The sequence below is a fragment of the Triticum aestivum genome, chromosome 3B, assembly GCF_018294505.1.
Source record: "Triticum aestivum cultivar Chinese Spring chromosome 3B, IWGSC CS RefSeq v2.1, whole genome shotgun sequence".
NCBI classification, from domain to species: Eukaryota; Viridiplantae; Streptophyta; class Magnoliopsida; order Poales; family Poaceae; genus Triticum; species Triticum aestivum.
Genome location: NC_057801.1, coordinates 754,433,832 through 754,459,039, shown reverse-complemented (window position 1 = coordinate 754,459,039; position 25,208 = coordinate 754,433,832). Strand labels below are relative to the sequence as shown.

The following is a 25,208-nucleotide window of genomic DNA, read 5'->3' as shown; positions in this document are numbered from 1 at the left end:
ACGTCCAACACCCAAACAAATTTTACACAGGAAAAATGGAGAGCACTCAGAGCAACAGCGTGAGGAACCATTTCATCCTGGTGCACGGCCTCTGCCACGGCGCGTGGTGCTGGTAAAAGGTGGTCGCGGCGCTTGAGGCAGCGGGGCACCGCGTCACGGCGGTCGACCTCGCCGCTTCTGGCGCCCACCCGGCGCGCGTCGACGAGGTGCACTCGTTCGAGGACTACTCGCGGCCGCTGCTCGACGTGGTGGCCGCGGCGCCGGAGGGTGACGGCGAGAGGCTGATTCTGGTCGGGCACAGCCATGGCGGGCTCAGCTTGGCGCTAGCCATGGAGAGGTTCCCCGGCAAGGTCGCCGCCGCCGTGTTCGCAGCCGCCGCGATGCCGTGCGTTGGCAAGCACATGGGCGTCCCCACCGAGGAGGTATGTCAAATGTGGATGGTTTTCTTTTTGTTATTCTCTGTTGAGCGTTGACCAAAACATCCACTCTGTACCAGTCCCCTAGGCATACAAGAAAAGGTACCCCTTTTCTATATAGAGTGGTCTATACCATGTCTTCTATCAAACATCCACGCTATGTATACTAGAAAATGCTACCCCATATCAAATTTTGTATATTTGACTATGTCGACTCTGTATCAAGTATCTAATACAAATTTGATATGCTTCGAATATGCAACTTTAACAAAAAGTTTCTGTTGTAAAATATGTATATTGCATAATAGTCCATAAAATTACAACACTATGAAGATATATTCCATGAACCTATACATGCTTTTCAAGTATCTAATACTAAAAAAATGATAAAGATAATCAAATTATAATGTTTGAAGAAATGTTATATGAACCATTTTTTGTTGGAATATAAAAGGTGGTCTCTGACTCTGTAACTCCAGTATTAATGTTAATTTTTATCTTATCTTGTGATTGATGCAATTAGTTCATGCGAAGAACATCATCGGAAGGACTACTCATGGACTGCAAGATGCTGCCAATCAGCAACAACCAGGGTGCAGGGGTTGCAATCATAGTGGGCCCAGACTTCTTAGCACGCAAGTATTACCAGCAAAATCCACCTGAGGTGCACAACACAATTTAACATCCTATTGATCTCCCTTTAATGAACTAATCTTGGCAACATGATACCCCAAGAAAATATTCGCAAAAATGAATATACTAAATTAATTAACTCTTCGCCTTACCCGCTTTCAGTAGACCCATTATGTGATTCATTTCACAATGTTGATGCAGGATTTGGCCCTGGCAAAAATGTTGGTCAGGCCGGGAAACCAGTTCATTGACGATCCAATGATGAAGGATGCAAGCCTGCTCACCGACGACAACTACGGGTCGGTGAGGAAGGTATACGTGGTAGCCAAGGCTGATAGCTCCAGCACCGAGGAGATGCAGCGTTGGATGGTGGTGTTAAGCCCCGGCACGGAGGTCGAGGAGATCGCCGGAGCTGACCATACCATCATGAGCTCTAGGCCAAGGGAGCTCTGTGATGCCCTGGTCAAGATCGCCAACAGCTTATATACTTTCTGAAGTGTATGATATATATACCTGAAAGCAAATGTATGTGTGTACATGATTTTCATCTAAAAAATAAATATGTCTAGTGATACTATTAAATCAATGAAAATGATGTTAAGTAGTATTACCTTCGTCCTAAATTATTTGTCTTAAATTTATCTGCATACGGATGTATCTAACACTAAAACATGTCTAAATACATTCGTATCTAGACAAATGCAAGACAAGTAATTCGGGACTGAGAGAGCAATACTTTTTTTCTGTGAGTAAGTTCGACACAAATATGTCAAATATGCTTTTGATCATGATGGGATTGTTTACTGGAAACCATTCCAACAAAAGAAACTCTGTGGAAGCCAGTTGTGGATGTTCCAAAAGATAGGATGCCGATATTGGCCGAACTTTTGGTCTGCGAAGCGGCCAGACTAGACCTGGCCATGGGCAGCCCGGCCCTGTCCACGCGCCGGGCTCAGGCCTAGATTTCAAGCCCGAAGTCCGGGCCCAGGCCCACCATATTAGTGCATTAACGAAGAGGCCCGCCCCGAGGCTTGAGGCCTGGTGGGCTTTTGCACTGGCGGGCCGGGCTTGGGCCTAATTTTTGGGCCCGACGCCCGGGCCGCGCCGGGCACGGGCCTGGTGTTTTCGCATCGGGCTTGGTTAGGCATGGTTCGAAGTCCGGCCCGGCCCGAGGGATGGCCAGGTATAGGTCAGACTGAACGAAACGTTCGGTATGATCATTCCTCCTCGACGAATGATGTCTTTCGATAGGGAAACTCCCATAGCCTGAACGCCTCCTCAACGTCCCTGCAGGGCTTTTCCCTATAAAAACAAATTGAAAAAAAATCCTAGTAGTTAAACAAAAAGAAAAGCTGAGATTTTTTTCTATGACAAATAAAAGCCAGGTTTCTGTTGTGCTAAGAAATAAAACACCATCAACTTTAAAAACCAGCAAATTGCCATGCGTAAAAAGATTATTTTTTTGCCATGACGCAAAAGGCAAAGTCGTGGCAATTTCCATCGGTACATACATGGTGCCCAAAAAAAATTTGATTAATATTGTAAGGGTTTTTTGGTATGTATGTGAAGACAAAAAATGTCGATTGAAAATTGCTATACATGTAGAACACAAAAAAAGTGTACAAAAATGCTGTTAGGTAGTAATTGCGTGTTTTGATAAGTAAATTTACCATGGTCCCTTGAAGGCAGAAAATTCACTTGGTGACTCAGATTTTCCACTGATGTATATTAAATTTGCCAATGTCCACAAAAAAATTACCATGGCAAAATGGAAATAAATTTTGCCATCAGCGCTTAAATTAAACTTGCCATGTATGTGAAAGTAAATTTCCATTGGTAAAATGAAGGTAAATTTGCTGTGGGAAAATTACAAAGTAAATATTGCATGGTTGAAAAGCAATGAAACACGCCATGGTCCAAAAATAGTGAAAAGTTGCCTTGTTGTATAAACTATATTTGCCATTGTCCATAAAAGAAAAAAATGCCATGTCAAAAAATGAAAACTAAAAAAGTATGCCATGAGTGTTTAAAATTAAATTTGCCATGTATGATAAAGTAAAATTTCCATGGAAACATAGGTAAATTTGCCATGCAAAAGAAAAATATAAATTTCCATGTGCAAAATGTCATGTTGGGTATGATAATTGTTAAAAAAATTGTCGTGCATGTAAAAACACACAAAAATTTGCCATGGTGTTTTTAATTATAATTGTCATGCTTTGTGTGAGAAAAAAATTGTCATGTATGTGTGCATGTAGTAAATTAACATCGTGTCGATGTAGTCATACCATATTGAATGATGTGGTTGATGTTGTCGTGATGATGCATGTTGATGGATGTACAACTAGCTAGTGCCGGCGGAAAATTTAGGCAACACAAGAAAAAATAATAATAATACGAAAGAATAGCCATGTAACTAAGTATTTTCCATGGAAGGGTTTGAGAAAAAATACACATGCAACTAATTATTTTATATGGAAGGGTTTGAGAAAATAATATACATGCTAATAATGCAAAGTATACTAGCAAAAGAGCCGTTGTGTTGTAATGAGAGAAAAAAATACTACACGTCCCAAACACAATAATCTCTGAAGACCGCAAATAGGTCCACGTGCATCCCATCTGTGAAGCCGCAGATCCTCCTTCCCATCCTCATTGCCGGTGGCCTCAGTGCTGACACAAACTCAATGCATTTGGATAGCCAAGCTGAATTGAGAAGGTTATGCAATACAGCTACTGTGCACTACGGCAACCAAACACGCCCTCAGTTCATTCGTTCCAGGTTCGCTAGGTTCCTAGTTGAATGGTTGACCATTGACCACTGAAAAGTGGCACAGCTGACTGTTGACTTTTAAAAAAAAATCACGAGTTTGAAAGAGTTTATGAATTTGAAAAAGATAAGTGAAAATGAAAGAATTCATAAATATCAAAAAAACATGAAAACTTTCAAAGGTTATAAATTAGAAAGCATATCATGGATTTGAAAAAAGTTCACCAATTTGAAAAAACAATCGTGAAATAAAAAGGTTCACGAATTTGAAAAAGCTCGCTGATTTAATGAAAGGTTCACAAAAATTGAGAAAAAATTGACAAATAGAAAAAAAAAGTTAGAATTTTTGAAGTAAAAGAAAAACACGAAGAAAATGAGAAAAGAAAAAAAAGCAGGTCCAGAAAACCAAGAAGAAAAAAATCCATTCAAAGGCTTCCCAAAACCGGCTGGGATACTTCCTAAAACAGGGTCAATCTTTGCCGCTACAAGTGTCTTAGAGCAACTCCAGCAGACCCCGCAAAAACTTGACCCGCAAAACGCGTTTGCGGTTTGACGAAGATCGCGTTTGCGGGTCGAAAACTAGCGCAGCCGAACAGAAACCGTATCTAAAACTGCATAATTTGAAAAAACACTTTCGCGGAAGAAATTCCACCTCGTTGACGCGAGTAGTTCATCACATGCTACATAGATTTTACATGATCAACACACTACAAACATAGTTCATACTACATACCACGTTAAACTAGCACTAGAGGGGGTCGGATCTGACGGCGGCAAGGTCGCGGCAAAATGAACGACGCCGTGGAGGAGAAGAACGCTCACTCCTCGCCGGAGCTGCAGAGGTCGATGTACTTCGCGCCCTGCTCCTTGCGGATGCGGCGCCACTCCTCGTACTTCTCCTTGGCAGCGAGGTTGGCAGCGACCGCCTGCCGCCACTCGAGGTCTTCGAGCTGCTCGGCATGGCGGCGGCGCTCCTCCTCGCGCATGCTCTGCTCGGCCATGGCGGCCGCAATGGCGTCGACATCGACGTAGTCTTCCGGCCCGACGACTCCGCGGCGGCCGAGCGAAGTGGGCTCCTCGGGCTCCTCCTTGACGGGGACGAAGTCCGGCTCCTCCTCGTCCTCCGATCACTCCCTCTTCACCGGGAGAAGGCCCACACCGGAGGTGGAGGAGCTCCCGGCGTACGAAGACCTTGCGGAGGAGAAGGACGTGCGCCGGCGGTCATACTCCTCCACTCGCTCCGCCGGAAGCTCGGCGGCGACATGCCGCGGTTTGTCCACCTCCGGGCCCCACGCTTCCTCGCGCCGCTCGCGCTCCGGGTCTGCTAGAGTTGCTCTTAGATGGGCGTGCCCATTGCGATCATCGCAGGAGTGTTTACTCGTCGTTAGCTTGAGGACGACCCAAAAAACGGTGGAGCAGCTCGTTCGGTTCGCTCAGTTCACTCGTTCTCTAGTTCGCACCAAGTTGATCATTGACCAGTGTGGCGCATTTGACCATTGCATTTTCAAAAAAGTCCAAAAAATTCAATAATTGCAGCAAATTGATCAACTCTTCAAAGAGAACCGAGGATGTGGTGGCAAACCAAAGATATCGACACCAGAAAGGAGATTGTACCGCTGTCTTTGTTGTGTGTTCATACAGGGGAGACATTACAATTGTTATGTCTAACAAAATTAGCCTGCACATTTAGTGATTAACTTGTGGGTGGTTACTTCAGCTGACACAATGGCGCTGACGTGTAGAAGCAGAACTGGACATCCCTCCTAATTTGTTTAGCTCGAGTTTTCAATAATGTTTACATCTGCCTTGCGTCACCATCAGTCAAAGTCTCGTGGCTCGTCTACCTATCTTGTTGATCAAGTTGATCTGATGCAATTTAGTACCCCGAATATAAAATTGTCTTCTAGAGACCCATGGGCACGAATCCAAAAACAAGTCGTCACATTTTTCTTGCAGCAGAAGCTGCTAACTGATAAGCGTTCGAGCAAGACCAATTTGCACTATAAATATCACTCCGTGCGGGCGGCAACAAACATCCAACACAAAAACAAATAAATTTTACACAGGAAATGGAGAGCACTCAGAGCAACAGCAGCAACAGCGTGAGGAACCATTTCATTCTGGTGCACGGCCTCTGCCACGGGGCCTGGTGTTGGTACAAGGTGGTCGCGGCGCTTGAGGCAGCGGGGCACCGCGTCACGGCGGTCCACCTCGCCGTTTCCGGCGCCCACCCGGCGTGCATCGACGAGGTGCACTCGTTCGAGGAGTACTCCCGGCCGCTGCTCGACGTGGTGGCCGCGGCGCCGGAGGGTGATGGCCAGAGGCCGATTCTGTTCGGGCACAGCCATGGCGGGCTCAGCTTGGCACTAGCCATGGAGAGGTTCCCCGGCAAGGTCGCCGCCGCCGTGTTCGCAGCCGCCGGGATGCCGTGTGTTGGCAAGCACATGGGCATCACCACCGAGGAGGTATGTCAATTGTTTATGGTTTTCTTTTTCTTATTGTCTGTTAATTGTATTTTTTCCTTCTTCTCTCTCTTTTTTTTCTGCAAAGAATCTCTGTTGAGTGTTGACCAAAACATCCAATATATGTATCAGTTCCCTATATGTTGGTGAGGCCAGCCGTGAAGCTCGTCTTAGTCGAATATACAAAATTTGATATATTTTCAATATAACTTTAACAACAAGTATCTAATGTGCATATTATATAATACTCCCTCCGCTCCTAAATATAAGCTTTTTATAGATTCCAATATAACTACATACGGAGTAAAATGAGTGAATCTATACTATAAACTACATCTATATACATCTGTATGTAGTTCATATTGAAATATCTTAAAAGACTTATATTTAGGACCGGATGGAATACTCAATAAAATTACAACACTACAAGAATATTACCTCCGTAGATTAGTTATCTTAGATTATTTCAGATACAGATGTATTTAACACTAAAACATGTCTAGATACATTGGTATCTAGACAAATTTAAGACAGCTAATATGAATCGGAGGGAGTACATTCAAAAATAAATATGTACTTGTTTTTCAACTATCTAATATTACATCCGTCCCAAATTAGTTATTTTAGAATTCTCTAGATACAGATGTATCTAAACACCTTGAGATACATCCGTATCTAGACAAATCTAAGACAGCTATTTCGGAACGGAATGAGTACTAATAACTGTTATAGGTAATCAAATTATAAATGTTTGAAGGAGGTTATATGAACCATTTTTTGTTGTAACATAAAAGGTTGGTCTACGACTTTGTAACTCCAATATTAATGCTAATTTTATCTTATCTTGTGTTGATGCAATTAGTTCATGCGAAGAACATCATCTGGAAGGACTCATGGACTGCAAGATGCTGCCAATCAATAACAACCAGGTTGCAGGGGTTGCAATGATAATGGGCCCAGACTTCTTAGCACACAAGAACTACCAGCAAAGTTCACCTGAGGTGCATAACACGATTTAACATCCTATTGTTGTCTAAAAAAACATCCTATTGATCTCCCATAATGAACTAATCTCAACAACATGATTCTCCAAAATATTCGCAAAAATAAATATACAAAATCAATTAACTCTTCGCCTTATCCACTTTTAGTAGACCCATTATGTGATTCAATTCACAATGTTGATGCAGGATTTGGCCCTGGCAAAAATGTTGGTGAGGCCGGGAAACCTGTTCATGGAGGATCCGGTGATGAAGAATGCAAGCCTACTCACCGATGACAACTACGGGTCGGTCAAGAAGGTATACGTGGTAGCCAAGGCTGATGGATCCAACACCGAGGAGATGTAGCGTTGGATGGTGGTGTTGAGCCCTGGCACGGAGGTCGAGGAGATCGCCGGAGCTGACCACGCCATCATGAGCTCGAGGCCTAGGGAGCTCTGTGATGCTCTGGTCAAGATCGCCAACGGCTTAAATACTTGGTAAAGTGTGCAATATATATCCCTGGAAATCAATGTATGTGTGTATATGATTTTCTTGTAAAAAATAAATATGTTCAGTGATACTATTAAATCAATGGAAGCGATGTTAAGTAGTATTACATTTGTCCTAAATTACTTGTCTTCGATTTGTGTAGATACAGACGTATCTAACACTAAATCATGTCTAAATACATCTGTATCTAGACATATGCAAGACAAGTAATTCGACATGGAGAGAGCAGTACTTTTTTTCTGTGAGTAAGTTCGACACAAATATGTCACATATGCTTTTGATCGTGATGGGATTATTTACTAGAAATCATTCCAATAAAAGAAACTATGTGGAAGCCAGGTGTGGATGTTCCGAAAAGATAGGATGCCAATATTGACCAAACGTTCAGTCTGGGGAGGGGCCAGAACAAACGAATCGTTCGGTATGATCATTTCTCCCTGGCAAATGATTTCGTTCGATAGGAAAACCCCCACAGCCCGAACGCGTCCTCAACGCCCTTACGGGACTTTTTCCTTTAAAAACAAAATGGAAAAGCCCAGTAGTTAAATGAAAAGAAAACCAGAGATTATTTCCTATGACAAATAAACCCAGTTTTTGTTGTGCTTAGAAATATAATGCCATCAACTTCTAAAACTAAAAAATTGCAATTGGTAAAAAGATTTTTTTTTCAATGATCCAAAAGGAAAAAGTCATGGCAATTTCCATCTGTACATACATGGTGCCAAAAAAATTCGACTAAAATTACAAGGTCTTTCTTAGTATGTAAGTGAAGACAAAAAAGGTGGGTTAAAAATTGCTTTACATGTAGAACACAAAAAGTGTAAAAAAATTGTTGTTAAGTAGTAATTGATGTGTTTTGATAAAAAAAAATTGTTGTGTTTTGATAAGTAAATTTACCATGGTCCCATGAAGGCAGAAAATTCCCTTAATGACTCAAATTTGACACGGATGTATACTAAATTTGCCAATGTCCACAAAAATAAAATTGCCATGGAAATATAGAAATAAAATTTTCCATGAGCGCTTAAATGAGACTTGCAATGTATGTTGAAGTAAATTTCATTGGTAAAATGAAGGTAAATTTTCCATGGGACAGTTCAAAAGTAAAATGTGCCATGGTTGAAAAGCAATGAAACGTGCCATGGTCCAAAAAACAGTGGAAACTCGTCATGTTGTATAAACTATATTTGCCATTGTCCATAAAAGTAAAAATGCCGTGTCAAAAAATGAAAAGTAAAAAAATATGTGATGTGTGTTTAAAATTAAATTTGCCATGTATGATGAAGTAAAATTTCCATGGTAATATAGGTAAATTTTCCGTTCCATAAAAATATAAATTGCCATGTACAAAATGTAAGGTTACGTATGATAATTGTTAAAAAAATTGCCATGCATGTCAAAACGCACAAAAAAAGTTGCCATGGCAAATGCATATTAATATTTTTCATGGTGTTTTAATTATAATTGTCATGCTTGTGAGAGATTTTTTTTGCCAAGTATGTATGCATGTAGTAAATTAACATTGTGTCGATGTAGTCATACCATCATAAATGATGAGGTTGATGTTGTCCTGATGACGCATGTTGATGCATGTACAACTAGCTAGTGTCATCACCAAAAAAAATTGCGCAAGCGGAAAATTTTCGCAATGAAAAAATAAGAGAAATAAGAAAGAATACCCATGCAACTAAGTATTTGATATGGAAGGGTTTGAGAAAAAAATAAACATGCAACTAATTATTTTATATGGAAAGGTTTGAGAAAATAATACACATGCTAATAATATAAAATATACTAACAAAATAGCTCGTACGTTGCAATGAGAGAAAAAAAATACCACACGTCTCTAACACAATACACAATAACCATGACTGAATACCCCAAATAGGTCCACGTGCATCCCATCTGTGTTGCCGCATATCCTCCTTCCATCCTCGTTGATGTTGGCCTCAATGCTGACACAAACTCAATGAATTTGAGTGTGCTCAATCCTATGGTCTCTCTCTCTCTCTCTCTCTCTCTCTCTCTCTCTCTCTCTCTCTCTCTCTCTCTCTCTCTCTCTCCCCCATAAGATGAGAAATATGTTTTCTTCCTGCTTGAGGTTTTGACCAGACGTGCATTTTTTGTTATAGATGATTTCTTTTCTCCCCAAAATTATTTTGTTGAGGTATTGATTTTCAATCCGGATCTACACGGTATGAAAAAAAAGACGGATCATGCGTGTTGACTAAGGTTGCACCCTGAATAACATTTTAAAAATGTTTAACATGTAAAACAACATTATATTCAAATTCTTCATAATTTTCTAATTAATTTCCATATATAACATGTAAAAATTAGAGTTAGCATTTAAAATATATGGATATATTTTCAAAGCATTTTAATCTTCCCCAAAAAACAGTATTTTCTAGATGGTTTGTGGGTTGTTAACCAAAATATGAGGGGGTTTTCTATAAAAAGCAAAAAGATTTTGGGGCTCACTGGAAATAGGACTGCCAGTTGACGAAGGTCGGACTTCAAATTAATGAAGCCATCAACCAGCTAGGATAAAATGGAGCTGAATTAAAAAGTCAAAAACTTGACTACAAGTATCGCGACCGCTACGGCGGTTATCGTGAAGAAGACAAGGCCCTCTTCTTCTCCCGTCGTGATGCCTTCGTCTCTGCGGCCGTGGTGGCACTCGACGCCGCCCAACACGTCACGAGGCTCACCTTGCGCCTCGAGTCCGAGGGCGAATGCGACAAACTGGTCGACGAGTTCCTGCACAATGATGAAGACGGCCGGAGGTGGTCCGACCGGGACGACAGCGTGATCGCCGTCTTGCTCTCCCCCCGGGCTGTTTTGCCCGAAAGACCCCTGACTCTCATCTTGGTGCCTTGTAATTCAGAAGAACACATTTTTATGTGTGTTTTCTAGAAAAAAGGCATATATAGTAGTACTATGTCGCATTGAGAAATTGAAAAAGTGCGAACTCATCTTCTTTAGGTCTACTTCTAGAAGCACATCAACACCGGGTTCCAGTGCCTCACCATGCTGCCAATGCCCAAGAATTATCCTTCAGGCTCCATCCTAGTTAGGTGAAACAGCAACATGTATAATCGATCTAATAGGCCCTGAAATCCACATTATTGTCTTATAAGAAAACATACACTTCTTTCCGTTTTCTTGTACGTGCTATTCAGCATGAAACCGGCATGGATTATTTCTTCCGACTTGCTTAAAATTGCGTTGTTTCTGGACAGTGAGAATAAAAAAGAATCAGAATTTTGCATGACTATAATTAGAATAAAAAAAGATTGTTGTGTTGCTTCTTCTCATATATAACTTGTTAGTTCCATGTAATACATTATTTCTCAATCTTGTTAAAGAAAAATGGTTATTTTTTCCTTGGTATGTCTTTGCTCATCTTGACAGTGCATTAATTTTCACTGGTTTTGGTTTCAATCTAAGATATGGAGTGATACCGTGCATATTGGACTTTGATATGTATAAATGAATGCTAGGTGTTTTTTTTTGCAGTAGTGATACCGTGCTCACTGTAGCTGGTTGGCCTTCTTGTGATTCCTGGATCTCCCAGGTGGCTGGCAAGTAAGCTTTCCTTGAAGTGTTGATACCCGATTAGCCAATTATGGCCTAGTTAATAGTAGAAAGGTAGAAACACGTCTACGGCCTAGTCAATAGTAGAAAGGTAGAAACACTTCTACATATATACATGTATACACGCGCGCGCCCTCCTGATGCTTGATCTGGTAGTGGAGGACTGTTTACACACACACAGAGAGAGAGAGAGAGCCTTGAAATTCAAGTGCTTTCATGGGCCGCACAGCCACAAAACCCCAAGTGCTTTCATAGGTCGAGCTCATGCCGCCCTTCCGCCGCCTTGAGTACCTCGAGCTGGAAGGGGTGCATAGGGGGAGAGCCAAGACAGCGGCGGCAGCCATCGCAAACCTGCTCGGCTGTAGCAATGCACTCTGTGACCTCAGGATCAACCTCACCACGGATCATGAGGATGCCTACAAACAAGAACGGTACATTACTGAATTCTTGGAATGGAAATTTCGATACGACCACGACAAGTCCATGGACCGTTTGGACCGTTGTCACGATTCCTTTTCTTCGGAAGGAGATGAAGAAACCATCAGTGTTACCTATGATGATGTACCTAAAATCCCTGGCTTGAGTCGACGCTCGTTCGAATGCTTGCAGAGCTCACTGAGGAGAGTGGCCTTGCAATTCTAGCCGAAGAAGTCCAACTTTCTCGGTATGAAGCTCATCAAATTCTTCGTTGAGAATGCAATGGTTCTCGAAGAAATGCACATCGATGCTGGAAACGGAAAGTTGTGCGAGCATGTGAATCACAGGATTGAAACATGGATCACCCATTCATCCAAAAGCAGAAACTTAGGAGGGCCAAGCTTTATGATCTTACCCCTCAAGAGATGACACTAATACACCATGTGGTTTCTAAGAAGGAATTTAAATTTTCCAGGAGCAATGCTAGATGTACGAGCGCATTTTTTTGAGCAAATGGTTTGTACGTATAGAGTACATTACTCCTCACATGTTCCTGGTGTCCATTGTCACTATAAAAAAAATACACTTCTGTGATGATACGTGTTTGTCACAGTAGGTCGCCTTTTTTGTCATGCATATACATCCATGACGATTTTATGACAGAATGAAGATAGTCTTATCTGTGGTGTCGTAGAAGTGTTCCATGACATTACCAAAATTATCATCACGGAAGTGTCCACTTCCATGACGATAAATCGCGCGTCACAGAAGTGCTTTCGTCAAGGGTAATGGACACGTGGCATCCACCATAAAGGAACGCCGCTAAGCTATCGGGTCCGGTTTTGGATCCGATAACCCGTTAACAGCCCCGACCAATGGGGATTTTCCACGTGTAAAATCATCATTGGCTGGAGGAAACACGTGTCGGCTCATTGTTGGGACAGATGTCATCCACTCATTGGACAGAAGGCGCCTATGATACGTCGACACGTGGCACGACCCAACAGAGGCCCATTCCTGTGAAAAGGCCGGCCCGTTTGACTTGGTCAAAAGGTGGCGGGCCGGCCCATGGAAAGCATGTTAACGGCCTATTCGCATACATCCCATTTACAGCCCGCTAACCCAAGGCCCGTTATGCCCTATCCGAATTAGGCCCAGTAGCGTCATCTGGGCCACCCAATATGATTCTAGCCCGTTTTCACTTCTGGCCCATGTATGGCCCATGACGTTTTTCGGCCCATATGAGGCCCTTTGTAACTCTTGACCCATTAACGGCCCGTGGTGAAACTGGCCCGTAATGAACAATGTATCACTTTTTACCCATTAACGACCCGTGGTGAAACTAGCCCGTAATGAACAGTGTATCACTTTATACCCATTAACGGCCCGTTATTCCATTGGGCCGTTTCCAGCCCATGTTATCTTTCGGCCTTCTCAGATCCCATTTATTCGTGGACTCATTTCCAGCATTCGTTTACTTACGGCCCGTTACTGTCATTTTCTGGTTGTGGGCTAAATTCAGCGCGAGGTTACAGTCGGCCCGTTTGTGGCCCATTAATACGTTGGGCCGTTTTCATAGCGTCATCAAATACGGCCGGTTAACGAAGGCCCATTATGGTCGGCCCATGAACAGACGATTCCAACTCTAGCCCGTTTACGGCCATAATGCGGTATGTTATTGGCCCATGTTTGGCCAAACGATCATATGGCCCGTTGAAGGCTCATTGATGATATGGCCGTAGAAGGCCCATTGTGTCTACGACCCGTATAAGGCCCATTGTTTCTATGACCCGTAGAACGCCCATTGTTTCTATGGCCCGTAGGAGGGAAATGGTAACTACAGTAAATATGTAGCCCATGGTTATTGTGGCCTAGTTTTAAAAAATAGGTTATTGCGGCCACTAGCAAACCGCGGAAAAAGAACTGCACTGACTACAAGGAAAGAAATAAACAAGACAATAAGGAAATAAATAAGCAAGCAACTTATGCTAGGCTATCACGGCTATTACACATATTACATCCACTGGGCATCAAAGTTCGCCACCAGTGCAAATATAGGGAACACAGCAGCATATAAACGCCGCAGCAAAACAAGTCCAGAACTGAAACCACTTCAGAAGAGCTCAAGAAACAATATCCTGGGTACCCATAATGCTGGCAAGATGCTTAGCAAGCTTATTAACTTTCTTTTGTTTGGCGCTTAAGTCCTCCAACACTTGTTGTTGCAACAGAAAATATGCATATGAATTCTGCAGGGACTTCCTCAGTCCTTTGGCTTCCAGTCGCTTACCATCTGATCGATGTCTTTCAACTTGAAGTTGAGACTCAAGAAGCCGAACTGATTCAGGCAACGAGTTCGAAGAGTTGGTGCCAGCAGTAGTAGCCAGTAACTCGAACACTACATCAAGACAGGACTTTGGGGTTGTCTCAGTGTCTTCAATATAGTTTTTCTCAGCTTTCTTGGAGACCAACACGGATGTCTCACTATCTTGAACCTTATATGCATTACTTCCTTTACCATTGCATAATGGGGTACTCTTCTCCCATATTTTATCCGTGTTCTAAAAGAGAAATAAACAAACACATGGCAGGTTTACAATGTAGTATATGAAACTCATTTTGGTAAACCAGTTCAGCAGTAAGGTGGACAGGATAACAACATGAAACATACATATATCTATGTAGTATGGTCACTGTATGGTCTATATCATTCTAGTTTATGTTGCCAAATCAAGATAGATATAGTTCGAATCATATCTATTTAAGACAAAGCAGCATAGACAGAATATAAGTGTGAGAAACTACACAACAATAACAACAGTTGTAATGTGCATGGCATGAGAACGTAACCGTTTATTCAATTGAAACTGAAATCAACATAGAGCAAGTTACAACAGCAAACACGTTAAAGAAACAAGTTTAAAACATACCTGTTGCGCCATTGGAGTTTCAATTGCATCCTCCAAATTTGAAATTAGTTGGTATGAGTAAATAGAGTGATGCAAGAGTAAAGTAGTATGAACCATAGCTACGGAACCTGACCTGAGAACAATTCTTATTCTGCTTTAAGCGTTGACTTCGGGTTCGGAGTGGCGGTCCTCGTGCTTTGGGCACTGCAGTTGCCGTACTAACTTCTCGTGTTTGGGTGCTCTGTGGTGGAGACGATGTTGTGTCAATGGGAACTGGGTTACTATCTGCTGGGGTTGGGGTTAGAAGGGGTGTAGCTGGTTCTTTGTCCAACCGGGTAGGGGTACAATCTGCATGAGTCTAGGTTATGTGTGGTGGGGCTAGTTCTTGGGCAAGTACAATCGTGGTTCTATCTGCATCGACAGGTAGCACGATCTTTTCTGAAGACCGTGTTTTTACTCCCATAGATACTGCCATCACCCCCTCCAATTGAAATGGCTGATAAACAAGAAAAGTAATTGAATGTACATACATTGTAAGATAGACATGTGCAATGGATAGTCGGGAAGAAAACAGGGTATGAAATAATTCACATTTATGTTGTCTAACGAAACAGAAAAGCAGGACAAAATTTTACATACATGATGGCTAATTAAACAGGATAGCATGACACAATTTCACATGTATGATGGCTAACTAAACATGATAGAATGACATACTTCAAAATATGATGACTATGTAAACAGGATGACATGATATAACTATATGATATGTCTATTAAAGTGGTTGGCATGCCATAAATCACAAACATGCCGTCGATGGAAACATGATGGCATGATATAATTCACGGATAGAATGACATAATTTAAAATATGATGACTATGTAAACAGGATGAGATGATATAACTATATTATGTCTTTAGAAAATTGGTTGGCATGCCATAATTCAGATACATGTTGTCTATGTAAACATCATGGCATGACATAATTCAAATATATGATTTATATACTAAGGAAGTGAGCAGAGGGCAATCACATATATGATGTGTCAACTAAGGAGATGGCATTCAATATTGTGTATATGATGTAAAAACTAAGCATTGCAATACAACATATGCATGATATGAGTAATATAACCCTGCTAAGTTTGAGCATACACCTCAGGGGGATAATAGGATTGGTCATCTGCCTCTGAATCCTCCTCTGAAGAGCTATCTGTAACCAGCAAGATATCTGTTTCAGCAGGTAGCATTGTCTGCTCTGAAGACCTTGTTTTCACTCTAGATTTCTCCATCACCAATTCAAATGGCTGATGCACAGGAAGAGCAATTGAATATACAAACATTATCGACAAAAGCAATGAGAAATACAAAAAAAGGACGACATGATATAATTCACATATATGACGCTTGCCTAAACAGCATGGCATTGCATAATTCACATATATAATGCCTTGCAACAAGATAACATTGCATAATTCACATATATAATGTCTTGCAACAAGATGACATTGCATAATTCACATATATGGTAATTAGACACTAAACAGGTGGCATTCACACAAAGCATGTCTAAACTGAGCGAATGACATAGCAATGCAAGATACCATACACACGATATGAGCAACATAACCCTGCCAAGTTAGAGCATGCACCCCGGAGGGGGGATATGACTGGTCATCTGTCTCTGAATCCTCCTGTGAGGAGCTATCAGTAACCAGCAAGATATGCGCTTCGTCAAATAGCATTGTCTGCTCTGAAGACCATGTTTGCACTCCAGATTTTTCCATGACCGTGCCGAATGGCTGATGCATAGGAAGAGTAGTTGAATGTACTAAAATTGTTGACAAATTTAACACGTAATAAAAAATGATGGCATGATATAATTCACATATAAGATGACTGGCTAACCAGGGTGGCATTACAAAATTCACATATATGATGCCTGGCTAAACAAGATGGCATTGCATGATTCACATATACGATAAAGAAACTAAATAGATGGCATTGACACAAAGCATGTCTAAACTAAGCAGATGACATCTCTAATGTATACACTAAGCAATGCAAGGCACCATATGCATGATATTACCAACATCAGCATGCCAAGTTAGAGCGAAGACCTCATGGGTAAATAGGAGTGGTCTTCTCCTTCTGAATCCCCCTCAGAATAGTTATCTTCCTCTTTATTACGATCCGGAATGGGTGGAGGGGGGCTGCCTTTGTGCCCACCATGGAGCGACATCTGCATGAAATTTTATTGCCACACAAGGCCCGTCTCTTTTGCTCTACATGATTAGTTCCATTGTGTACAATAACTTGCATGCATAGGAATAAAACATAGTGAGATTATGTAAGGAGTGCATGCACAAATCCAGAGTGATGGTAGCAAACTGTGGATAGACCCAAAACCAATGATAGCAGGCAGATAATAGCTTTAGTTAAAAAATACAGATAATGTCTCCTTTAATATTTGTTTGCACCCAACATGAAACTCATAGTAGACACCCGAGATTAGCCAAATAGTAGACATATAGTACTGATTGCTGCCCCAATATGTACCCCACAACCATTTAAAAACTCAAATTTCAGCATTAGTTTGGACTTGACTCGGAGTCTAATAGGTGAACACGACGATAATGTAGCATGTCATCATATTAAGCGATGCATAACGTAAGTAGACACGGAAGAGTGCGACCTCCCTTGCGGACCCGTGTAGTCCTCAAGGTCATGTGCTCAGTTGATGATGGCAATGCAGTTGTTATGGCTGGCGGCAGCGGGGAAGAAGATCTGAGGCGGCAAAAGACAGTTTGGAGAGCGGATCCCTACTATGGTGAGCCCTTCCGTCGTTGGAGCAGCTGAGCTGGGGTGGAACACATCGCCGCAGGAGCAGGACAAACCACACAAGGTTTTCTTTGACACATATCTGTAACAGAAGTAATTGAGTAAGGGCTTGTTCTAATTTGAGGATTCTAACAATGCAGGGATAGGAAATAGACAGGAATAGGATAGGAATGCACGTGCAAAACAGAGAATTTAAAAACACAGGATTTCTGCCAATCTGGGTGTTTGATTCACAAGAATTGGAAGATCACAGGATGCAAAAAAGCATGGTGAGATTAAGTCAAACCACAAGAAAATGTATGGTTATAATGCTATTATGCTACTATTTCTTAGTCTTGTGCTTGATGAATAGGAATATGAAAATGAGGACAAGTGGAAATTAGAATTCCTACGGTTTTTCTTTCAAGGAGACACTAAAGGAACAAATCCAACAGTTTTCCTTTGCTCCATTCCTTTGCATCAAATTCATGAAAAGTAGTACCATAGGAAAATTTCCAATTCCTATGTTTTTCATTCACTTTTCCTTTCAAGCACTGGCGATTCTAGTATGCAGGCTTGAGCAAGAAAAATCCTACACTAAAAAAATGTTTTTGTGCTACTTCTATTACATTGGACCCAGGCCACTGCCATACTAGCTCAACTCTCAGGCCCATCCACAAATGCATAGCTCAAATGTGCAGAGATAAATAATGATGGAGTTCAAGAGAGTCCATCACGAATAGCTAAGTTGCCTGGTACCTCACTGCTTGTCATACAGTAGGATAAAATAATTGTATTTCACGTTACTACGTGTGCTCAGTGGATAATATATATAACATGTAGAGTAAAAAAGAGATGCATCAAGTGCACAACCTCTTCGGTGAAGCCATGTCGATCTCAGGGTGATTGGGTTGGCCGGTGAGGATGCTCTGGCTGACTTGGCTATCGGAGGAGGGGAAGAAGATCTAGGCGTCTGGAGATGGAGCCCGAGGTACTGCTCCTCAGTGATGGAGGGTTTCGTCGTTGGAGCAGCTCCGGTGAGTTGTACGACGCCGAGGCTGAAGCAGGACAAGAGAGACAACGTTAACCTGAGTGGAATTGTAATAGCATCTCCAATACATGACGTAAAATACATAATCACAAAGTGCTAGATGTAAAATATATCAGCCGCTCATATCTGAACATAACTATCGAAACTGAATTTAACTGTCGAAACTGAACTTAACTGTCGAAACTGAATTTTGCTGTGGAAACTGAATTTTACTGTCAAAATTGAACGCACTAGCAAGGTGAGGCTACACGTCAGTTGACTGACTTTTTCATCTCTGGTCAGTCGATTTTGCAGCCGTTGGATATGAAATTAAGGGCATGCAGTTCATCTTCAACCTTCACCCCCCTGAGCCGCCAACCACCACCGGCCGAACAGCAGCCCCCCGCCGCCCGCAGCCGGCGGTGCCCCGCTTGCCCCGAAAACACTCCCCACCGCCGTTCCGCTGCCGCCCCGGCCATCCCTCTAGGCCCCCCATGCCGAGCTTTTTCTCCGGCGATCCCCACCCCACCGCCCCACCACCGCCGGCGACCACCTCCCCCACCCTGGACCCTAATATAGATAGTGGGTACCTCTCTGACGAGCCCCCCTCCCTGCTGCGGCTGGTTCTTCCTTCACTCCGGCGAGCGCCCCCACCCCCTGAAAATCGATTGACCCAAAAGTCGATTCAGTCGACTAAAGTGTAGCTAAATCGGAGCAGCATCACAAGCAAGAGCAAGAGCGAGAGCAGCAGTGCAAGCAAGAGCAGACCAGGCAGGGGACCGAGAGCAAGAGCAGAGCAGTAGTGTGAGCGAGAGCTAAAGCAGCAGCAGCTCCTACTGATGTGGACGTCGCCGCCGAGGGAGAGACGCCGTGGCGGAAGTGGTCGGCGACGCCGCTGTGGATGGATCCGCGCCGTGTCGGCTCGGGACCGAGCGCCGGCAGCACCGTGAGATCGAATCGAGAAGAAAATACGGCGATTAGTGTACAACCTCTTTGGTGGTGCTGATTAGGCCGCAGCTTCATCCGAGGAAACGGTGATGATGATGCTCTTCCGATGGTGCAGTTGAAGACGGCGGTGCGGGAATGGAGGTGGCGCGACAGATGAGGGGAACATCGGGGCAGCTCCTTGGAGGTGGAGGACGGGGTGGCTGAACCGGCGGGACAACGAGATCGACGACGGATCCTCATCCGGTACGATGGATGAGGGACGTCGAGGTGTTGCTGTGGACGACGTCGTCGGGGAAGAGGCTCCGGCTGGGTGGCGGACGGAGGAGGGTGTGGGGCTTCATCACGGGTTTTTGCGGCCTCGGTGTACCAATGGGTGGGCGGATGGGATGGTAGTGGGGAACCATGGCTTAGGGACGCGCTTGTCCGAAATGTGGGGTAAGTTACAAAAGTACCCCCACCGATTTGAGGCGGTTCTTTCGGTTCAGGGGTTCCACGGGCATTTCGCGTGTCGGGATTTCACATGAGGTGGGAGTTTCCGCGCACGTTGTAATTTTGGAATAGCAAGGCGCAAGTTGAGATGGAGGGAGTTGTCGGAGCACAACGAGACAAAGATATATCTTAAATATTTCGGGGTAACAAGGCGCGGGTTGAAGAGGCGGGAGTTTCGCAGCACGTTAGACAGAGACGCTAGCTTGAAATTTTGGCATAACAAGGTGTGGCTTGAAATTTCGGGAGAACAAGCTTAACGTGTACCCAAAAAAAGATAATTTGCACCTCAACACGCACAATACACACACACAAACACCATTTAGACTAGAGTAAGGTACACATGCATTGCACGCATGAGATTTGGCAACCAAGTTAAGAATAAATACCACACTATAGCATGTAAGCTTTGAGTCATATATGCATGATGTAGATGTTCGTTTAATTCTTATAGTTCATTTCATTCAAAATCATCTAGTTTTAATAAGAAAGCTAATCTATTTTAAGATTCATGGAATTGTGCGTTGTAAGACATAAAGGAAAAACAAATAATGGCAAATCATGTAGAAAAACATTTGGGCAATTCTGATACGGAAGATTCTAGAACAAAGAAGAACTGCTTGTGTTTTGATGTTTGTGCATTATGCTTAAGTTCAACCATGGAGTCTTCTAGATTATACATGTGGCGAAATCTGGTGGAATCTAGATGATATCCAACGGCCAGTAGTGCTCAAATTTACCATCTCTGGACCATCAGATTTGCCTCATCCAACGACCATTTTTCAAAGTTAAAGTTACCCGCACACAATATAAAAAAATATAAAATATAATGTATATATAGGGGTATAGATATAGATATGTGATGCGAAAGCCACCCATCATCTCCAATTAGAATAGTGTGTCCATGCACAGATGCGACGTGGCCAAACGATGTCGGCCATCGATATCTCAAATTCAAATTAGTCTGACCTTGTTCAATGTGTATACATTACAACATGCTCGTTTCCAAACCACACCGCGCAGATCACCATTATATTCATGCATGCATGGGTTTCAAACATCAGGATCTCTTATTCAAATATTTGAATTCAACTTTACATTGATTATGACCTCACCTAGTCTTTTACACCCACACAGTCGTCTTCTCTCTATAATTGTACACACACTACCAGTCGGCATTATCCATCGCACACATGCAATCTTTTTCTTCAGGTCGGTCTCCCATGAAGGCACACACCCACACACATCCCCCTCTCCATCATATCGAGCATTCTTTATCTCTCACGTGTGCATGCGCAACGATCGATGTTCCTCTATGTCTGTGTGTATATAGCTAGGTCTTTCATATTTTTCCACACAAACCAATCAATCGATATATCCAGTGAGTTCTCACCCTCTTTCTGACGTCCACATCGATCAATCTATACCTCACTATATAGGATTAACATATATAGCTAATACACCCACATTAATTATATATCCAACGCCCCCCTCTCATCATCCATGCCTTTCACTTCATCTCTCAGACGCACACACAATGGCGAAGACAGGGGGCAGCAAGGGCCCTGCCCCCCCTAACATCACTATATATCGAGGCTAATATGAATATGATCATTTGACAATTGCTGCTAAAAATGGTTTAAGTTCATGAATTGACCCTCCTCGTAAAGGATTAGCAATTGCGCGCATTTATTTTTCATGGCTCCGCAATTGCGCGCAACAGCGCACGTTCTTGCCCCCTCTCTCTAATTATCGATCTCGCACTTGTGCACTCCTTCATAGTCTCCCTCCGCTCGGCCCCTCGCACCATCTTCTAGCCCCCCACCATATTTTGCCACATGTACAATCTAGCAGACTCCATGGTTGAACTTAAGCATAATGCACAAACCTCAAAACAACAATGGTTCTCCTTTGTTCTAGAATCTTCCATATCATAACTGCCCAAACTTTTTTTCTAGTTGAATTGCCATTATTTGTTTTTTACTTTATGCTTTACAACGCACAATTCCATGAGTCATAAAACAGATTAAGGGCTTCTTTGATTCAAAGGATTCTCAAAGAAATTTTGGAGGATTCTAATCCTTAGGAATTTTTCCTATCTTGGTTGTTTGATTCGTAGGATTGTAAACCATAGGAATTTTTCCATATGATTCATTTGCACAAGATTTCATAGGAAGCATCCCATCCACTCAAACCTTTTTGAAAGAATTCTGTGTTTTTTCTATGCACAATCAAATACTCGTACAATCCTATAGGATTCAAGACGACATTCCACTATAATCCCATGTTTTTCCTATTCCCGCCTTTTGGAAATCCTACGAATCCAAGAGGCCCTAGCTTTTTTATAAAAACTAATTGATTTTGAATGAGATGAACTATAAGAATTAAATGAAGGTCTACATCAGGCATATATGACTCAGAGCTTACATGCTATAGTGTGGTATTTATTCATAATTTGGTTGCAAAATCTGATGCGTGCAATGCACGTGTACCTTACTAGTATTTCGAGTATGTGCAAAACACGTAAATTAGAATTCCAATGGCACACTATACAGTGTCTCTCTTACAGTTCATGAAGTCACGTGGCACATGTGGAGGCGTTGTCGCGACCTCCTTGTGTGGATTGATCACAATGACGTGCTGCTGGTTCCAAAAGAATGTACTCGTCCTCCCCGAGCCATACTGTCGGTACATGCACGAAGCGAAGATGTGCACGCACGCCACGCACGCACTCATTCCCTCGCACGCACACGCGGGTACAGAGACGGACGCAATTTTGTACCAAGATCCATCCCATGTGATAATTTGACGCGTGTAAAGTCGTTCACTTCATTGATGGTCAATTAATACAGCACATGCAAATTGAGTGGACGTGAGGGCGGAAGAAAGACATTACTACTCCACTACGCGCATGCGAGTAGTTAAATCATGTGTTGCTAGTAGTACTTCCATTGGTGTCCTTTGTATTTTGTGCCAATTTTTGAGAGTGACATAATATTTACGCATTTGAGCAGTGTAGTCTCCTTGAAATTTATGTTCCACTAAACTCATCGTGAGCCGTTTCGGGCCTCGAAACCAAAACCATCAATTAATCTTTACCTTGTTCCCATCCCATTTGAAAGCCTGCTCACACCTACTAGTACGTACCAAACCTGAACATGTTCCCACTATGCAGGTATTAGTACTAGTTCTAGTACTTAGGATATAAAAAGGGGAACTACCTAACCGAAAATTACTCTATGTTTCCTCCTCATAAGTGCTTCTTCTTCATCCATCCTTGCCATGGCCGGTGAGCAGAGCTCTAGGTCGAGAAGTACTCATAACAAGGGAGCGGCAACCAAGGCTGCGGAAAAAAAAGAGAGGGCTTGCCGCCACGCAAAGACCTGGAAAGATCTCTCATGGGCAGGCGATGGCTCCCAGGAGCGCCCTAGCCGCGGAGGCGAACATGCCGACCCGGCGGCGCTGGAGTCATTATCCCTCGATGGCATGCCCAATCAGCTCAATAAGCACCTCAATAAGCAGAAGGAGCTCATCCAAGGCTTGGTGGAGCTACTGAAGGAGAGCCTCGACGACATGCCCGCTGAGCTCAATAAGCAGGGGTAGTTGGCCGCCGGCTTGGCGATGCTGCTAAAGAAGAGAATTGCCTCAGAGAAGAAGGCGCCCGGCGAAATCCTGCAACTTCAGGAGGACAAGGCAAAGCTCTGCCACGAGCTCGACCTGTTGAAGGAGAAGAACGCCGGCTGGAAGAAGCTGCATGAGAATAGTAGTTCCTCGATGAAGATGTTGCAGGCCCTCGTCATGGAACAGAAGGAGGAGTTGGCGAAGCTCCGCATCGAGCACCCAGCTGCTGTCAAGGTACATAATGCGGCCGTGGAGCAGATGATGAAGGCTCGCGTCTAGAAATCCCGCGTCATGGACAGGATGAAGAAGATGGCGGAGGAGACGCGCAAGGAGATGGAGGTCGTGGAGGCTATGAAGAAGCAGTTATGACTCCACGGCGAATTAGATCATTTGGGGTGATAATCTTCCTTCTTCTTTCGCTCTTGTGTTTCATCTTTTGCTTCGGGTGTTTCGCCATACGTGTCACGTTCTCTGCGAGGCATGAATAGAACAATGCTAACAATGAGATGACTAGCAAATTAGATCATTTTTATCGCCATATGGCACTGGGCTGCCGTGTTTCGTGCTCCTCTGTCGTAGTACTACTCCAGTGGAAAACTTGAGTATATCGCACGGTTCTTTGCTCCTTCTCAGGCCGTCCGGACATTTATACAGGCAGTCAAATCACAAGGCCCTGCCTTCCAGCAGTAATGAGCCATCAAATCACAAAGGCCCTCGCCTCTCGTGAAACCGTCCAAGCTAGACTGCCGCGCCCTCTAGCCTTTTAAAAATATATACTTTTGTACAGTAGTAGTATCGATGGATTGCGCCATGGAGCAAAACTTGAAATTAAAAAAAAGGTGGTACATATAGAGAGCGCTCGTCGCCAAATTATGCATATAGTACTATTAAAAAGGCTAGTCACAATAATGGTGTCCAACACAACCCACGCCTCAAATAAAACTAAGCACCCTGGAATTCTTTGACAAAACTAAGCACCCTGAAATTCTTTGACAACTAAACTGCTGGCTATATGATGTTGGCCATATATATTGTACATATATAATGGGAAGAAACGAGTGGTAGTACTATACCAACTAAAAGATGAAATGTAAGAAATACTAGTATGTACTTACTGAAGAGTTAAAGTAACAAGAAGAAACATAACATAGTTCTGCTGGGGGCTCAGCACAACACACCCCTCAAATTAAACTAAGCACACCTGAAATTAAACTATGCAACTAATCCGGTAGACACCGGATTAGAACCACCATGAGCAACGACACTGCCACCTTACTCGGAGTCCTCGTCCACATCCTCGACTTCATCCTTGTCCCTCTTCCTCTTGTCTGATACTTCTTTGCTTGAACCGCACACTTGTCTCTATATCTAGTACATTCCGCTGCCATGCATGACGATGAAACGTGTATTGAGGTCTCTCCAGTTTACTATACGAAGTATGAACCATGGCTCCTGCCAGGGTCAGTATTGAAGGATGGCCATCGGAGGGCAGCAGCCGATTCTGCTGGAGGTCGAAGGGGTTGCCTACAACAAGGCCTATCCGACCCAGGACTTCTTTGTCGTTCGTAAAGTCTACAGTAACGAATTTGACTAGGTTGCTCTCGAG

At 43.1% G+C, this 25,208-nt stretch overlaps 1 protein-coding gene and 1 pseudogene across 1 annotated transcript; both read left to right on the top strand.

Annotated features, from left to right (window-relative positions):
- Positions 1–1,837, top strand: LOC123066360 (esterase PIR7B). The gene is made up of 3 exons (XM_044489453.1): positions 1–422; positions 940–1,080; positions 1,251–1,837. The coding sequence occupies exons 1-3, from the start codon at positions 330–332 to the stop codon at positions 1,542–1,544; spliced, it is 528 nt and encodes a 175-aa protein (XP_044345388.1). The 5' UTR covers positions 1–329; the 3' UTR covers positions 1,545–1,837.
- Positions 1,838–5,888: 4,051 nt separating this feature from the next.
- LOC123067827 (esterase PIR7B-like) lies at positions 5,889–10,855 on the top strand (annotated as a pseudogene).
- Positions 10,856–25,208: the final 14,353 nt, after the last annotated feature.

What these genes read in the sequence shown, in the direction of transcription:
- LOC123066360 (XM_044489453.1), top strand. Translation starts at nt 330, where the DNA reads ATGGAGAGGTTCCCCGGCAAGGTCGCCGCCGCCGTGTTCGCAGCCGCC. An exon ending in TGGGCGTCCCCACCGAGGAG is followed by an intron (nt 423 to 939) that starts GTATGTCAAATG and finishes TGATGCAATTAG; the next exon opens with TTCATGCGAAGAACATCATC. An exon ending in ACCAGCAAAATCCACCTGAG is followed by an intron (nt 1,081 to 1,250) that starts GTGCACAACACA and finishes ATGTTGATGCAG; the next exon opens with GATTTGGCCCTGGCAAAAAT.